The following is an 18,626-nucleotide window of genomic DNA, read 5'->3' as shown; positions in this document are numbered from 1 at the left end:
GTGCCTTGGCATTGCAATTACACATCTAAATACTTAAATGCTAAGAGAGTTTCTACTTCTACCACTCTTACAGGCAATGAGTTCCAAATTCCCACCAAACTCTAGTAAAATTTTTTTCCTCACATGTCTAAACCTTCTGCCCTTTATCTTAAATCAATGCCCCTGGTCATTGATCCCTCCATCGAGTGGAAATGTTTCTTCCTGACTACCCTATCTACACGCTTTTATAATTTTATACATCTCAATCATGCCACCCCCCATCCCCACACCCAATCTCCTCTGCTTTAAGGAAAACAACCAGTCTGTCTAATCTCTCTTCGTAACTGAAACTCTCCAGCCCAGGCAACATCCTGGTAAATGTCCTCTAGTGCTATCACATCCCTCCTGTATTGTGAATTCCAGAACTACACACAAACGTGCCTTTTACAAATTTGTCACAATCTCCCTCCTCTTGTACTCTGTGCTCCATTAAATGAAGCCCAGTATAATTTGTGCACAACTCTGAGCCTTTCCTGCCAGCTTTAATGAGTTATGTACATACAGATCCCCTTGCTCCTGCACACCCTTCAGAATAGTATCCTTTGTTTTGTACAGTCTGTCCAAGTTTGTTCACCAAAGTGGATTACCTCTCACTTTGCTGCATTGAACTTCATTTACAGCCACATGTCAATCCTTTTGAAATTCTATGCTGTCCGCTTCACAGTTCACAATTCTACCAACTTTTGTGTTACTTGCAAACTTTAGAATTGTACAATGTACACTAAGATCCAGATGATTTATGGGTTTCAGGAAAAGCAAGGGTTCCAATACCAACCCCTGGGGAACTCCACTACAAACCTTCTCCCGGCCTACAAAGTATTCATTAGCCATTACTCTGTTTCCTGTCTGTCAGCCAGTTTTTGTAGATATTCGTACTGCTCTTTCTGCTCCATGGCCTGTAACTTGCATCACAAGTCGATTTACGTGGCACTGAATAGAGCACCTTTCGCAGTTGATAGCATAATGATACTGTTGTTGGACTAGAAATCCAGAGACCCTGACAATAATTTGGAGACCCAGGTTTGGATCTCATCACAGCACATGATAGAATTCAAATTCAGTAAATAAACAAAAAGCCTAATGATGACCATTAAACCATTGTCAATTGTTGTAAAAATCATTAAGGTCCTTCATTAATGTCCTTTAGAGAAGGAAAACTGTTGTCCTTACCTGTTCATGTGACTCCAGATCCCTAGCAATGTGGCTGATTCTTAACTGCCGTTTGAAATGGCCTAGAAAGATGCTGTGGTAAAAAATTTCAATGATGACAGCAAACATGGCCCTGGCAACATTGTAAAGTCCTTCTTATATCTGAGGATAGTGCCAAAATTTGGTGATCTGTCATGCAGACTACTTAAGCAAAAAGCCTGACGCAATCATACCCACACTGTCCCATACAACACCATCACCACAATTAGATATGTCTTGTCTCACCAGCAGCTTTCAAACAGATCTAGCAACTGCGGACTAGATATCTATGAGAGGATGTGGGCCACCAGGAGCAGCAGAATTAGATTCAACCAGAATCAACCTTGGTTCAATGATGCCTGCAGTAAAGCATGCCCAGAGCAATACCAGGCATACCTAAAATGAGGTGCCAACCCTGGTAAAGCTACTAAACAGGACCTTGCAGGCCAAACATCATAAGCAGCAACAAGTGAAGGGCTAAGCAATTCTGCAACAAGCAGATCAAATCTGTGTTCTGCAGTTCTGCTACATCGAATCATGAATGTTGCTGGATAATAAAAAAAAAACTCATTGGAGGAGGAGACTGCACAAATAGCCCCATCCTCTGTGAAGGAGGAGCCAACTACATCAGCCAAAAAGATGAGTCTGAAGCAATTAGTACAGTCATCAGCCAGCAGTGCTGAGTGTATAATCCATCTTGGACTCCCTCAGATGTCACCAGCATCAGAGATGCAAGTCTTGAGCCTAATTGATTCAGTCCATGGTTAGCACTGCTGCCTCACAGCGCCCGGACCCGGGTTCAATACCACCCTCAGGTGACTGTCTACGTGAAGTTTGCATGTTCTCTCTGTATCTGTGTGGGTTTCCTCCCACAGTCCAAAGATGTGCAGGTTAGGTGCATTGGCCATGCTAAATTGCCCATAGTGTCCAGGGATGTGCAGGCAAGATGTGTTAGCCATGGAAAATGCAGGATTACAGGAATGGGGTGGGGGCGGTGGGTTGGACAGGATGTTCTTCGGACGGGCAGTGTGGACTTGATGAGTCAAATGGCCTGCTTCCACACTGCAGGGATTCTATGAACAACAAAAGGCACTGGATAGGCTATGGGCCCTGACAACGTTCCAGTAACAGTACTGAAGACTTGTGCTCTAGAACTTGCTGCACCCCAAGCCAAGCTGTTTCAGTATAGCTACAACATTGCCATCTCCCTGACAATGTGGGAAATTGCTTAGGTATGTCCTCTACAAAGCAGGAAAGATTCAACCTGGGCATTTAGTGCTGTCTACTCTTGATCATCAGTGAAGTCATGGAAAAAAAATCATCAACAGGGCTTTCAAGCAACATTTGCTCAATAATAACCTGCTGGCTATTGCTCAGTTTGAGTTACGCCAGGGCCATTCAGCCCTCTGCCCTCATTACAGTTGTAATTTAGACATGGACAAAACAACAGAATTCTGAGTATGACGTCAAGGAGCCCAAGCAAAATGAGTCAGTGGCATCAAAGAAGATTGTTGTGGATTTTCGAGGTCAGTCATCTCAGCTCCAGAACATCTTTGCAGGAATTCCTCAGGGTAGTGTCTAAATCCAGTCATCTTTTACAGTTTCATCATTAGCTGTCACTCCATCATGAGTTCAGAATTGGGGATTTTTGCGGCTGATTGCACAACCCATTGCATCATTCACAACTCCTCAGACACTGAAACTGTCCATGTCCAAATGCAGCATGGCCTGGACAAGGCAGTATACAGGTTTGGATTGATAAATGGCAAGTATCATTCACACCACAAATGCCAAGCAATGACCATCTCAATCCAGTGGGAAATTAATCATCGACCTGAAACTGAACTGGGCCATCTATATAAATGCTATGGCCACAAAAGCAGGTCAGAGTCTAGGTATCCTGCAGTGACTAACTCACTGCCTGACTGCCATAGCTTATCCGCTACAAGGCAAAAGTCAGAAGTGTGATACAATACTCTCCACTCTCCACAGCACTTGGAAGTTGACACCGTCCAGAAACATTCACTCCCTTCACCAATGCTCAATAGCAGCAGTGTGAAACATCTGCAAAGTACACTGCAGAAATTCCTCAGACAGCACCTTCCAAACCCATGACCACTTCTCTCTAGAAGAACAGGGCAGCAGATAAATGAGAACACCACCAAGTTGCCCTTTAAGGCACTCGCTATCCTGATATGAAAATACATTGCTGTTCCTTCAGTTTCACTGAGGCAAGATCCTGGAATTCCCTCCAGGACAGTATTGTAGGGATACCAGTACTGAATAGACTGTAACAATTCAAGAAGGCATTTCACCACCACTTTTTCCAGGGCAGTTAGGGATTGGCAATAAAGGCATGTCCATGCAGCAACACCCACATTCCATAAATGAATAAATGTCCATATGTGTCACAACAACAGCCTTGCCGTCTTGAACCTGTTCAAAACAAAGTCTATCAAGCTTGTTAGACACAATTTCCCTTAACAAACTGATACTGACACTTATGAATTTATCCATGTTTTTCCAGGTGGCTATTAATTCTATTCCAAATAATTGTTTCTTGAAGTTTCCCTATTAACAAGGTTAAACCCATTAGTCTGTAATTGCTGTAATTTACAGGTATTTTTTGAGAAGGAACATAGTGTTTCTAATTTGAGTGATAGAGTTGTACAGCACGGAAACAGACGCTTCGGTCCAATTCATCCTAAATTATGCTAGTCGCATTTGCGAGCATTTGGCCCATATCCCTCTAAACCCTTGCTATTCATGTACCCATCCAGATGTCTTTTAAATGTTGTAATTGCACCAGCCTCCATCACTTCATCTGGCAGCTCATTCCATACCTGGACTACAATCTGCGTGAAAACATTGCCCTTTAGGTCCCTTTTAAATCTTTCCCCTCTCACCTTAAAACTATGCCTTCTAGTTTTGGACTTCCCTATCCTGGGAAAAAGTCCTTGGCTATTTATCCTATCTAAGCCCATCATGATTTTATAAACCTCTCTCAGGTCATCACTCAGCCTTGGATGCTCCAGGGAAAATAGCCCCAAGCCTATTCTGCCTCTCCCTATAGATTAAACCATCCGACTCTAGCAACATCCTTGTAAATCTTTTCTGAATCCTTTCAAGTTTCACAACATCTTTCCTATACAAGGGAGACCCCAAAATTCAGGAAGAATTAGATTTTTTTGCCGGTGTCTCTATAATTTCCATTGTCCCTTCCTTTAATAGCCATTGAAATATCCATTCAGTCTTGGTGCCTTATTATCTTTAAACACAGATAGTTTGTCCAATCCTTCCTCAGTCAATTTTAAACCTTTCTAGTGACTGAGTTTCTATTTCTGTCACCATGGTCTGGATAACATCTGTATTGTAGGCAAAGACAAATGCAAAGTTCTAATTTAACAACTTAGCCATGCCTCTTGCCTTTATGTAAATCCCATTTTGTCCTTAATCGGCCCGGCTCCTCCTAGTACCGATATGCCTACAGAAGACGTTGGGATTTCCCTTTGTTATTTTCCAGTCTTTTCTCATAATCCTCTTTGCTTCTTTTTTTTTTTGTTTTCTTCATCTCTCCTCTAAACCTTCAGTATTCAGTTTAACCTATGTCTCCATTGTCATTCAAGAAACTCTGGTTTTGTTTGTCATGAGTTTCCCTCTTGAAGGAACCATACCTTGACTGAACCATCTCTCTTTGAAGTTGGCCAATTATTCAGCTACTGTTTTTCCTGGCAGCCTTTGGCTCCAGTCTGTCCCACCCACTAGTGTGTAATAGTTATCTGCTGCTTCGTATTACATAAAATTCATTAGCTACTTCACTGATTCACATAATCATCAATTTATGCTTGATTTAGTTCCAGGAAATTAACTGGCACAAGTAGGTGCTAAAGGTCAAGGGTGAATCTTGGAAATCATAACTTGCAATCTTAAAGTAATTAAGTTTAATGAAAGATGAACTGAACGGAAGGGAAGTGCAGAGAGACCGTTTTGATGAGATGGCAAGATAACATCTTTTGTTATAGAAATTGCTGTGATGTACATTTCCTTGGATCTTAACTTTTTGTTTTCTCTATATTGACATTCCAATCGTTGTGTGTATGTTCATTCCTGTGTCAAAAAAAATCATTGTCCATTCTAAAAGATGCATTCTATTGTTGTACCGTGTAAATCATGGAATAATAGGCAGAATGGCCGTTTTCATCCTGTAGCATCTGTAATTGATGTACGTTAGTTGAGTGAGCATCTGTTTTATCGCGTTAAATCATTCATTTCAAATGTTAATGGTACAAAGGTAATGCTATCTTTTATTCACTTGTGAAAATCCAAAATCATATTCAATTTAAATATTACAAGAACATGCTAAGATAATTAGCAGAAAAAAAAGTGTTTTGTACTGGGTGACAGCTGACTTGGATGATTGTGTATGACAATTATACATAACAGATCTCATACATTCTCAATATTTTTGATAAGTGGAAAAATGTCAAATTAATTCTTACTGTACATTGGTCACATCATCAAAAGATCTAGTGAATTAAAATGCTGTTGTAGAAACCAATGTTGCTGTAAAGGATAACTCTGGAGTCTTTGTTGTGCCTTCTTTTTCAAATGGTGGTAACAAGATCATTCGAAGCAAAAGACTCAGTAATTATTAATGGTGTCTTGGTTTTGGTACTTGATGGAAGATTCTGGACCTGTCCAACTGCTTTAAGATGATATACCACAAAATGTAGTGGACAAGGATTCCCATTATCCCTGAAATACTTTGTGTGCTAAAATTGTAATACATACGTATAGTACATACATATATTTGTTAATAAATTTGCATTATATTTTGCATTGTTAATTCTAGAGTGTTTCATTACAGGATTTGAGCTTTATTCGATGGTGCCTTCCATCTGTCCCCTTGAAACCCTTCATAATTCTCTTTCTCTGAAACAAGTGGATGAATTTCTTGCATCAATTCCTGAAAGCAATGCCCCTTCTGAGACTTTTACTGTATCCTCAGGTGAGTTTCTTATTTAAATTCTTTGGTGTGTTAATTTTCAATATTTAAATGTAAAGACAAAGTCACAGAAACCAGACGAATCCCACCTACCCAGCAGTTCACTTCTTTAGTTCATTCCTTTTCTGGAAATTTCCTCATGTGGAAGTTTGTTAATGTGATTGGGCAGGGTTTAAAGTGGCAGGAGCACATTAAAGTAGAGAAGAGGACTAAGTTGCAAAGTTAGAACACAGGCAGTACTAGAGAGGGAATTTTCCATATTAGACAGAATTAGTCCAAAAGGAAAGTGGTAAGTAAAACGAAAAATAATTGTTGTAGAAGGTCTGACAGTGTGTGTAGTGAGTGAAACACACAGTTAACATTTTGAGTCCACTATGAATTCAGAATTAAAGACAGAAATAAAGAAAGTGATGGGTTTTATATTGTAGAAAAATGTAGAAACGAGTGGAACAGAAGGGAAGGTCAGGAAAATTTCAATGGAGGGACGATAGAGATCATGGTTTCACAAAACAAAAGGCAAAAGGAGTAGTGATGGATATGGATTAGAGACAGAAGTTCAGAATAGACGTAACTAGTAGGATACTAAAAGGCACAGTGCAGTGGTGGGGGTCGGGAAACAAAATGGAGGGCAGAGTTCAGGATCTGAAATTGTCGAATGTGTTGAACTCAGTGCTGAATGCAGAAGGTTGTAAAGTGCCTAAGCAGAAAATAAGGTGCTGATCCTCCAATAAAACCTAGAATTACAGATCTGAAACAAAAACAGAAATTGCTGTAGAAACTCAGCAGGTCTAGCAGTATCTGTGGAGAGAAAACTGAGTTCAAGCTTCAAATCTAGTGACTGTATTTCATAACTTACAGTAGCTAGGAAAAGGTAGTATTGATGTTGGTGACAGGGGCTGGGGGTGAAAAGGCGTGAGTAGATAGATGGAGATGGAGCCCAGAAAGAGTACTGCTGTGATGTTTTCCCTAATCAACAATACTACTTCCCCTCCTTTCTTGCCTCCCCTTCTATCCTTCCTATAGCATATGTACCCTAGAACATTGAGCTGCTGGTCCTGTTCTTCCCTCAGCAAATCTTTAAAAGTACTTGGATGAGTGCTTGAAATGTCAAAACATTCAAGGCTATGGGCCAAGAGCTGGAAAGTGGGACTCATTGATTTAGAGTAGGTTTTTTTTGTATGATTCTATGGTATTCTGCTGAGTAAGTCTTGGTGGAAGTGAAGGTAATTCACTACACATGGAGTGTTTAAAATTGATTAGGTTATGGTGTTCCATTAGCTATTTGAACTTAGAGTCGACAAGGCAGCAGCAATGCAAGATAAGCATTCAAGAATGTTGAAGGAAATGACAAGGAAATTGCGGAGGACTAGCCATAACTTTCCAATTTCCATTAGACTCTACTGATGCCAGAGGACTGGAGGATTCCAAATGTTACACCCTTGTTCAGAGAAGGGTGTAAAGATAAGTTCGTCAACTTCAGGCCTGTCACTTTAATCTTTGTGGAAATTTTTCCAGAAGCGATAACTTTAAACAAAATTAGTAGTCTGTTGGGAATAGATTTTGGATCAAATCATATTGACTTGCTGGATTTTTTTTATTGTGACAGAGCAGATGATTATGCTGTTAACATGGTTCATATTTACTTCTGGAAGACTTTTTATATAATTCCAGAAAAAGAGACAAAAACGGAAATTGCTGGAAAAACTTAAGTGGTCTGGCAGCAAGTGTGGAGAGAAAGCAGAGTTAATGTTTTAGGCCTGAATAAGAGAAATTTGCTTTCTCTCCACTGATACTGCCAAATCTGAGATTTTCCAGCAATTTCTCTGTTTGTTTCTGATTTCCAACATCCACAGTTTTTTTTTTGTTCAGAGAAAGAGACTTGTGGGCCAAGTTATAGCTGGTGGAATAAAGGGGACTGTAGTTTTTTTCCTTCAGAAGAAGGTTGAGAGGAAAGTTGAAAGACATATTTAAAATCAGGAGAGGTCTGGACAAAGTAGACACAATAAAATCTTTCCCAACTGTGGAATGGTCAAGAGCAAGATTTAAATAATTGGTAAAAGAAGTATTGGGGTCATGAGGAAAAACATTTTCATGTAGTGGGTACTTAAGATCTGGAACGTACTGCTGGATTGCATAGTTGAAGCAAGTTCAATCAAGGTATTCGAGAGAATGTTGGGTTGTTCTCTTAAAAGGAAAGAATATGAAGGAATATGGGGAAGCACACATCCAACTTGGCCAATTCCTGCTTCATTAGTCCAACGTCAATCATTAGCAAATGGATAGAACATGTCCTCACTATAAAGCAGCACTTAATCAGTAGTGCTTGGTTTGATTTCTGCCAGGCCCACTTACCTCCAGGTCTCATTCAAATCTTGCTCCAAACATAGATAACAGATTTGAATTCCAGAGGTGAAGTGAGATTTACTGCTTTTGACATTAAGCCAAATGTGGAATCAAGGAGGGCGAGCAAACTGAAGGTCCTAACTACTGGGGAAATCCCTCTGTTGGTCAGTCATATCTTGTAAAAAAGCAGTATGGTTGTAGTTGTGAAGCTCAGTCATTTCTATTCTTGGGCACTGATGCAGGAATGTACAAGTCATGTAGTTTGCTGTGTCCAATCATATTTAGCTGCTTCCCTCCATCATAAGATCAGATTTGGGGACGATCATGAGTACAGAGTGTTCAGTAGCATTTACAACTTCTCATATACTGAATCTGTCCATATCTATGTGCAGCTAGAGAACCCTTCAGCTTGGACTGATATGTGGCAAGAAATATTCATTAGAAACAAGCACCAGGCAGTGACCATCTCCAATAAGAGGGAACCTAACCATCTGCTTTTGATTTCAGTGACATAATCATTGCACAATTTCCCACTATCAACATCCCAGGCAGTCACCATTGGTCAGAATCTTAACTGGAATAGCTGCATAAATACTATGGCTGCAAAAGCAGGTCAGATGGTGGGAATTCTGCAGCAAGTAACTAATCTCCTAATATGTCTAACACTCCAAAGGCCAGCAGTATGTTGAAATACTCTGCCTGTCTGCACAAGTGCAGCTTCAACAATACTGAACAACAATACTCAACACCATTATGGCAAAGCAACCTGCTTAACTTGCATCTCTTTCCACCACTTTAAGCATGTACTCCCTCCACTACTTGCTTAAAGCGATAGCAGTGTATACCGTCTATATCATGAACTTCAATAATTTGTCAAACTACTTCGGCACCTTCAAACCCATGAACTGTACAACCGAGAAGGACCAGAGCAGCTGCCAAGTTCCCATCCAAGTGATACGCTGTCTTAATTTGGAACAATACTGTAATACCTTCCAATTCACCTGGAAAAGTCTTTGAAGTGACACTAGATGTACCTATCAACTGAGCCATTGTGGTCTGTAGACAGCTTCTCATGAGAAATACAAGAAGGGAAACAAGTGCCAGGCCTGCCAATGACACACTTATAGCAATGAAACAAATTTTAAAGATGGATGTATTTAAAATGTTGGTGAAATGTTGTGCTAATCCATTCTAGAAGCTTTGAGAACAAGGAGTCCATGTGCGAAACTGTTTGTAATATTATCTGGTTTCCATTCTAGCTTCTGGTAGTCTTTTTTCTCTGGGTAGAAGAATTTTAAATACATATACACCCAGAAGGATACTTCCAACACCTCAGTCATCAGATCACGACAGTAACAGATCTGTTTTCTGTAAGTAAACTATAATCTTGCCAGTACAATCATTGCTTTGTCAGAGCTTAAATATGATGATGTGAACTTTATATTTCTTTTAACATTGTAATTTTTTGTGGTTATTTCTCTGGTGAATGAACCAAATTGGTCTTGTTCTTACTTGAATTATGTTACCATCGACCATAAGATGATAAGGTATTGGAGCAGAATTAGGCCATTCGGCCTATTGATTTTGCTCTGCCATTCAATTATGGCTGATATTATTCTCAACCCCATTCTCCTGCCTTCTGCTCGTAACCCTTGATCCTCTTACAAATCAAGAACCAATCTACCTCTGCCTTAAATACATTCACTGACATGGCCTCCACAGATTCTGTGTGAATGAGTTCCATAGATTCACCACTTCTTGACTAAAGAAATTCCTCCTCATTTCAGTTCTCAAGGGTTGTGCCTTCAGTCTGAGGCTGTTCCCCTAGGTCCTAGTCTCTCCTACGAATAGAAACATCTTCATGACCACACTCTCCAGCCATCTCAGTATTCTGTAAGTTTCAATGAGATTCACCACAACCCCTGCCCCATCCTTCTAAACTCTGAGTACAGACCGGAGTCCTCAACTGCTCCTGATACAAAGACACAGAGGTGCAGGTGCATAGTTCCTTGAAAGTGGAGTTGCAAGTAAACAGGGTGGTGAAGAAGGCATATGGCATGCTTGCCTCAGTGCACTGATTATAAGAGTTGGCACGTCGTGTTGCGGCTGTACAGGACATTAGTGAGGCCACTTTTAAAATACTTTGCTGAATTCTGGTCTCTGCTGTAGAGAAGATGTTGTTAAACTTGAAAAGGTTCAGAAAAGATTTAGGTGGTGGCAACAGTGATCTGGACATCTTCTTTTCCTTTTGTTTCTGTTAAATTAATTTATGCTCTTGTTTTTAATTCTAACAATTGCATTCTAAGGTGCCAGAGAGTGCAATTCTGTGCAATTCTGTACACTTCTCACTGAACTCCTGTACTCTGGTACACATGACAATAGAATCTAATCCAATCAAGTGGGCTCTACCACAAGCTGCTCCAAAAAATGTCTCGTGGACATTGTACAAATTTCTTTTCTTGAGATCCACTCTCAAACTGATTTTCCTAGTCCACTTATATATTGAAGTCCTCCATGATTATTGCAATCATGCCTTTTTTACAAGCCTTTTGTATCTCATGCTTTAATTTTCTACCCATTTCCTGACTGCTGTTAGGAGGTCTGTACATAATTCCTATCAGGGTCTTTTTCCCTTTGTGGTTTCTCTACTCTGCTACACAGATTCTATACCTTCTGATCTTTATCACTACTTGCGATTGATTTAAATTAATTTCTTATAAGCATGGCAACCCTGACACCCCCCTCCTTCAATAGGACATGTATCATTGGATATTTAATTCCCCGCCCTGATCTCCTTGTAACCACATCTGTGATGTCCACCACATCATACCCACCAATTTCAATCTCTTCTACAAGCTCATTTACCTTGTCTCCTATACTGCGTGCATTTAAGTACAACATCCTCAGTCTTACATTGACTGCCCTTCTTTTCATAGTTGTCCCCTTATCTGCTGTGCCTGAATTTAGATTCCTGACCCGTTCCACATTGTGTTGTATCATAGAGTCACAGAGTTAAACAGCATGGAAACTGACCCTTTGGTCCAACTTGTTCATGCCAAACTAAACCAGTCCCATTTGTCTGTGTTTGGCCCATATCCCTCTAAACCTTTCTTATTCATGTACCCGTCCAACTGTCTTTTAAGTGTTGTAACTGTACCTGCATCTACCACTTCCTCAGGCAATTCATTCCACATACGAACCACTGTGTGGAAAACGTTGACCCTCACCTCTTACTTAAATCTTTCTCCGCTCACCTTAAAAATATGCCATCTAGTTTTGAACTCACCCACCCAAGGGAAAAGACCCTTGCTATTCACCTTATCTGCGCTCATGATTTTGTAAACTCTATAAGGTCATCCCTCAACCTCCTACACTCTTGTGGAAACAGTTCTAACCAGCCTTGCCTTATAATTCAAACCTTCCAATACCAGCAACATTATTGTAAGTCTTTTCTGAATCCTTTCCAATTTAATAATATCCTTCCTACAACAGGATGACCAGAACTGTGTACACTACTCCAAAAATGACCTCACCAATGTCCTGTACAACCACAACTTGTTGTCCCAACTCCTACACTAAGTTGTCTGAGCAATGAAGGCAAGCATGCTGATATCCTTCTTAGCCATCCTGTTTATCTGTGTTGCAACTTTCAAATACCTGTTTATTTCTACTGTTTATTCTTAGCTGCCAATTAATTCTCTGTCCATGTCTGTGCACGACCTCCAATCCCATATGCATTAATTTTACATGCCAATGTCTTATATGAAACCTTATCACAAGCCTTCTGTAATTCTGAGTAAACCACAACCACTGGTTTCCCATTATCAACTCTACTAGCTACATCCTCTCAAAATTCCAGTAGATTTTTTAAGCATGACTTCCTTTTCGTAAATCTATGCTCAATCTGTCCAATCTGTCAATTTTTTCCAAGTGCTCTGATATTAAATCTTCTACAATGAACTGTAGCATTTCCCCATACTGACGTCAGGCTGACTGGTCTATAAAATCTCTTTACCTCTCTTTTTAAATTGAGGGGTTACACCAGCTTCCCTCCAATCCATAAGAATTGTTCCAAAGTCTGGTGCTCATCTTTCAAGATTTCACAATGTCTCCATTCTCACCAGCCACTTCCTTAAGTACTCTGGAATGTTGATTATCAGGTGCTGGGGATTTATTAGTCTTTAATCCAATCAATTTCCCCAACATCATTTCCCTATTGATTTCCTTCAGTTCCTCTCTCTTACTTTGTTCCCCAACATCATTGGGACGTTATTTATGTCCAAATGCAGCTTGGATAAAGCACAAGTATAAACTGGTACTTTAATTTACAAGTTAATTTATATCGACAAATAAAAAGTTTCAGTTCTCCTCATGTACATTAATACATTATAATTTATTTTATTCTCAAAAATACAACTTCCGCTGTCCCCTATTGCACGTGGTACTTGCCACTTTAACTTGTTTGGGGTGAAATGGTCATCTGCTTTTTTTTTTTTGCAACTATTTCTCCAAATTCCATCAGTTTCATTTGAAATTTGCTTGAAACCTCCCTTGATGAGTTTATTCTGAACTTTACTTGCAATTGAGCTAAGACCTGCAGAAACCCACCGTCTAGTAAAGTCAAGCATTGCTATCTTAAGAGCTATTAGACTAAGCTTTTCATTCAGGTTTGTTTATCAATAAACACTGTAGCTGTGAAGCTACTAAGCCAACACAGGAATATGAGTAGACCTCTTGAGCTTGTTCCACCATTCAGTGAGGTCATGGCTGATCTTTGGTCTATACCTGCCTTTGCCCCAGATCCTTTAACACCTTTGCTTAACAAAATTTTACCTCAGATTTAAAATTAACAACTGATCTAGCATCAACTGCCACTTGTGGAAGAGAACCTCTACCAACCTTTGTGTGTAGAAGTGCTTCCTGACATCTCTCTTGAACAGTCTGGCCCTAATTTTTAGACTATGCCCCCTAATTCTAGAATCTTCAATGAACAAAAATAGTTTATCTACCCTATCTTTTCCTGTTAAGATTTTAAAGACTTCAATCAGGTCATCCCCCCTCTTTCTAAATTCTAGAGAAAACAGGCCTAATTTGTATAATCTCTCCTCATAACTTAAGGGTTAAGTCCAAATATCATTCTTGTAAACCTACACCATACTCCCTTCAACATCAATATATCCTTCCTAAGATGTGCTCAAATCTGCTCACAGTACTAATGTCTTTTCACCATTTTACTCCTGAAGGTTTTAGATGCATTAACTTCTTCATTTTAATATGTCCTGTTTTCTTCCTTTTGTTGCATTTGATTTGTCTCTTTATTTTTAGCCTTCCTTATAGAAAGTTAACTGATTAGTAAATTTTACTGTTTCAGTACAAATGTAAATTGGCTGAAAAAGATTTGTGTAATGAACACATTTTTCAAAAAGTTATCCTAATTCATTTGCCTTGTCAGCAAGATCTACTTGCTTAGTATGCCACTTTGCAAACAGATTTACTTCTTTCAATTAATATAGATTTGTCACACATCCATTCTTGCTGCTTTAAGTGCATGCCATTTATTCTTGCAATAAAAAAATAATGTTGCCTTTTAGGTGAATTAACTTAAACGTGAATTCGCTTAAAGGTGAATTTCCTTGCCTTTTTTGCCATGCAGCCAGTAGTGAATCTTCCAGTAATGTGTCTATCGCAGGGCCATCGTCACCAACCGAAAACACGCACTTAATCGGCTTAAGTGACAACTCCGTAAAAGCAAAAGATGATCAAAGCTATTGAATGGAAAATTGCCTCAATGTAAGCTGGTTCACAACTTGTACTACATGGAAGTAAATGAACATATAATATGAGCCTTTAAAAAAGTGTAATCTTAGTGTCCAAATACTTAAGTAAATCAGAAAACAAATACTGCCCCTTAATCATTTGTTTGTGCCAAGACAAGTCATATGAAAAGTTAATGTTAAGAATTGATGGAAGATTTATCACACATTTGTCATTTTTTGAACTAGTGAAGTTTAGCGCACGTGACTGAGGTTAATGCACTACTACATTTGTTTTATTTTATTCACCAATGTAGCATTTTCAAAAGAGCTAAAAATGCAATGGAAATTTTCTTGTCTAGTGAAATTCCACTTATAAAAGCTAAACTTAGATATGTAGTCTCAATTTGGATTTTCTTTATGTGCTCAGCTTTATTACAATGTGACTGTTTAACCAAAATGTGACATTACATATTTCATAAAGTTGCATATTTTTACTAAAATCCCATCGTGATAAAAAGTATGTTACAAACTCTTTGCTCCCTTAATGGGTAGTTTTTTTCCCTACAATATCTCAACTCCATCGTAAAATGTAAGAAAATTCATGCAAAATGCCATGAAAACTCAATTCTTGTTCTTTGTTCCATCTATTTATATATAAGTTTGTTTTTCCATTCACAATGTTTTCACATTTCACTTCTGAAAAATTTCGTGCCCGAGATAAAATTGAAAAAAGTGAATGAACTATTGCAATCCATACAAGAACGTTACTGGTTTGCATAATTCTAAGGGTACATTAAATATAGTTCATAGATTCCTTTTATACCCTTTTTAAATAATATTGTTTGCTTCACTCTTTGATTATGCTAGTCACAAACAAGGTTTTATATGCATGTGTACATTCAGACTCCAATTCACAATGTTACTGTGTTTTCAACCTGAAATCAACTAATAAGATTTTTGTCTCTGAACATATATACGTGCAATTTTGATAAATTTACTTCTGCTCTTTTCGAAGAGAGAGAGTTTAACAACAGCAGTTTTGAGCTATGGTACTTGATGGACACTTTTGTAAAGGACAATTAAACTGACACAAAAGTATTTTTACTCTGAAGAATGTGAATACAGCCTTATTTTCTGTCCCTTAGTTGAACATTGCTTAACATGCAAATATAATGCTTTACAGTTTTAATAAGAGTTTTAGAATTTGTCATGTCACAGATTTAGCTGCAAACTGTCTTGAAGATTTACATTATTTACAAAATGTAAATCTAGTCTATATGTTTTTATATGAAATGGATTACAGATATGTTTCGTAAAAGGGTTTATGCATGTGTATATATTGCTCAATACTTTAATCTTCATGTACTGTGTGTTGAAGAACTCAAAACTTTCCCCAAAGATTGATTTTGTGTTCTGTTGTGTTCACATGAAATTGCACTGTGCAGGAAGTCATGCTTTGTTGGAACTGGAGAGGAGTAGAACTTCTCCCAGGACTCCTGCGGTTGTGAAGAGTGCTATTTAAATACAACTCTTATTTTCAAAGATGAGGGTAAGATATTACCGTTTGGAAGAAAAAAATAATGGAGGTATCAAATTAGCTAGGAGAATAATATCAGAGACACTTAGGAATGACGGACTCATCTGGAACCATACCCAATCTGGAGCAGCAAATCTAATGAGGTGCTGTACCCTTGTCAAATTTGAAGTGAAAACTCAAAGAAAGTCTTATGGAATATCTGTGGCTTTATATGCTTATATGCATTCTGTGGAGCATTGAGCAATGTAATGTTCATTTATATCCATTTAAAACGTGCGAATATTTGAGCTCTTACCCAAGTATGTTTTTCTCCAACTTTAAAGTTCTAACTACAGTTTCAAACGGTAATAATTTGAAATGTTTTGAGCCACGTATCTTTTGTTCTTGTAAATTGGTCATTGCGTCATACATGTACCAAGTTGCCAAATAAAGTAGCCTATACTGAACTCATCTTTAAAGTACAACTGTGTTTAAATAGAACATTATTTTACTGTTAAAAGGGTATTTGTAAATTTCATAAAAGTGTAGACCTTAGAAGCAGGAGTAGACTATTCAGTTCCTTGAGTCTGTTCTATTTGATAAGATCATGGTTGATCTGGTTATGATCTCCACTCCATTATGTCTGCCCCCCATAACACTCAGCTGCCTTGTCTATCAAAAATCTAACTCAGCTTTAATAAATTCAATCATCCAGCCTCCCCTATGAGAATATTTCTTTTTCTAATCTCAGTCTTAAAACAGAAGCCTCTTATTCTTAAAATGTTTGCTAACTCCTCACCCCAAACCCCAATAAGAGGAATTATACTCCCGTATCCACCTGATCAAGTCCTCTCAGGATCTTAAGACATTTCAATAAGATCACCTCTAATTTTTCTAATCTCCAATGGATGTAGACCCAAGCTGTTTATATCATAGGTACAGCTTCAATTAAAATCTGAAATTAGAAAGCTATTCTAATGGCAACTGTGTAACCATTGTTGAAAATATTAAATAGCTATCTAATTCATTAATCTCCTTTATGGAAGGAAATCTGCTTGCTTTCCCTGGTCTAGCCTATATATGACTCCAGACCCAGAGCAATGTAATTGATTCTTAAGTGCCCTCTGCAATCACCTATCAAATCATTCATTTTAAAGGTAATTGAGCATGGGCAACAAATGCTGGTATCGCAGACATTGCTGACCTCCGATGAATGAATTTTAAAAATCTCTTCGTTCCAGAGATAAATCAATCAAACCTTCTCTGAACTATGTCTAAGAGAGTTGTCTTTTTCAAATCAAGACAAACAAAACTGTACGCAGTACTCTAGATGTGATCTCGCCAACATCCTGTACAGCCGCAGTAAGTCTTCCCTACATTTATATTCCAATCACGTTGCCTGCCTAATCACTATCATATATGAAACATTTTTTATGATTTATGTACCAGAGTAGTTAAATCGCTACCACCAATTTGTGATCTCTTTTCATTTTTTTTTAAAACAAAGGAATTTCCTGTCAAAGTTTCCTAGTTCACTTTGTCCTGCTCTGTCATCATACCTTTGTAATGATCTTTATTTACATTCCCAACACTGACTCACTCTTCTGTCCTTCAATCTGAATGCAAAATTTAATGGTATTATCTGTATATAATGCTCTGGTTGGCTCTAGAATATGCTGCACAAAGAAAGTGTCCTGAAAATCAATATGTACTCATCTGATGACCAGTGCTGTCATAAGGAGTGACAACATGCTGTGAAAAGTAGCAGGTATATCTGAAAATGAAGTACCAAGCTGGTGAAGCTATAACTCGAGATCTCATACTAAACAGTGAAAGCAGCATGTTCTCAACGGAGGCGAACAATTCTACAATAAACTGGTCAACACTCCACAATTTTGTTACAATCAATCATGAATGGCAGTAGACAATTAAGTGACTCTTGCTAGGAGAGGGATACCACGTGAGCATGTACATTCTTGACAATGCAGAGTGCAAAAGATAATGTTGGAGTATGTACAACCATTTCCAGCCTTAAGTGCTGGATAGGTAAATCTGAGGCTCGCACGCTACAACAAGTTGCAACCTCTGGCCAATTCAATTAAATTTATGTAATATCAAGAAATGACAAAGTTCATTGAACGTAGCAAAATTTGTGGATCCAATAACATCAGCTATACTGCTGGAGAACTGTTGTCTAGAAGTAGCCAAGCTATTTCAATGCAACTACTGGTTGCTTTGCTTTGATCCGTTCAGTATATTCTCAAACGGCTGAAACATTGTGGAAGACATTGACAACAGCACCTGCAGCAGTCAACAATCAACAATCACCTATGTACCAACACTGAGAATTGCACCATGACTATTCTGCACTATATGAGTCAATTCCATTGTCTAAGTTGTCAGGTTAGATGTCACTGTTTTAAATATCCTGGAAAAGCCTGGTTCAGATCCAGACTTCAGTATACCTTATTTAAGGTACTGATTTGAAGAATGCAAACTGCCCTTAAAATTAAGGTAGCATTCAGCTTAGTGTAGCACTAAAGGAATCTAAATAAGATTGGAATCATTGGGAATAAGGATAATATTACTAATGGGGCTTCAGATCTTCCAATTTACTGTTCTTACCAAAGACCTAATCACCTATCAAAGAAGACCAAAAAACTGCAGATGCTGGAAATCAGAAACAAAAACAGAAATTGCTGGAAAAACTCAGCAGGTCTAGCAACATGTGTGGAGAGACAGCAGAATTAACATTTCAGGTCCGGTCCTGGTAGAGAAA

At 38.5% G+C, this 18,626-nt stretch overlaps 1 protein-coding gene across 1 annotated transcript in view; it reads left to right on the top strand.

Moving 5' to 3' along the window:
• Positions 1 to 16,318, top strand: part of ppip5k2 (diphosphoinositol pentakisphosphate kinase 2) — a 198,270-nt gene extending 181,952 nt beyond the window's left edge. Inside the window, exons 27-29 of the mRNA XM_048593691.1 lie at positions 6,095 to 6,235; positions 9,835 to 9,945; positions 14,229 to 16,318. Of these exons, the coding sequence (XP_048449648.1) occupies positions 6,095 to 6,235; positions 9,835 to 9,945; positions 14,229 to 14,347 (371 nt within the window). The 3' untranslated portion in view covers positions 14,348 to 16,318. The remainder of the gene's footprint in view (positions 1 to 6,094; positions 6,236 to 9,834; positions 9,946 to 14,228) is intronic.
• Positions 16,319 to 18,626: the final 2,308 nt, after the last annotated feature.

This window comes from Rhincodon typus, chromosome 3 (assembly GCF_021869965.1).
Source record: "Rhincodon typus isolate 14 chromosome 3, sRhiTyp1.1, whole genome shotgun sequence".
Lineage (NCBI taxonomy): Eukaryota > Metazoa > Chordata > Chondrichthyes > Orectolobiformes > Rhincodontidae > Rhincodon > Rhincodon typus.
The sequence above is the reverse complement of the archived record's forward strand: the minus strand, read 5'-3'. Positions and strand labels throughout refer to the sequence as shown.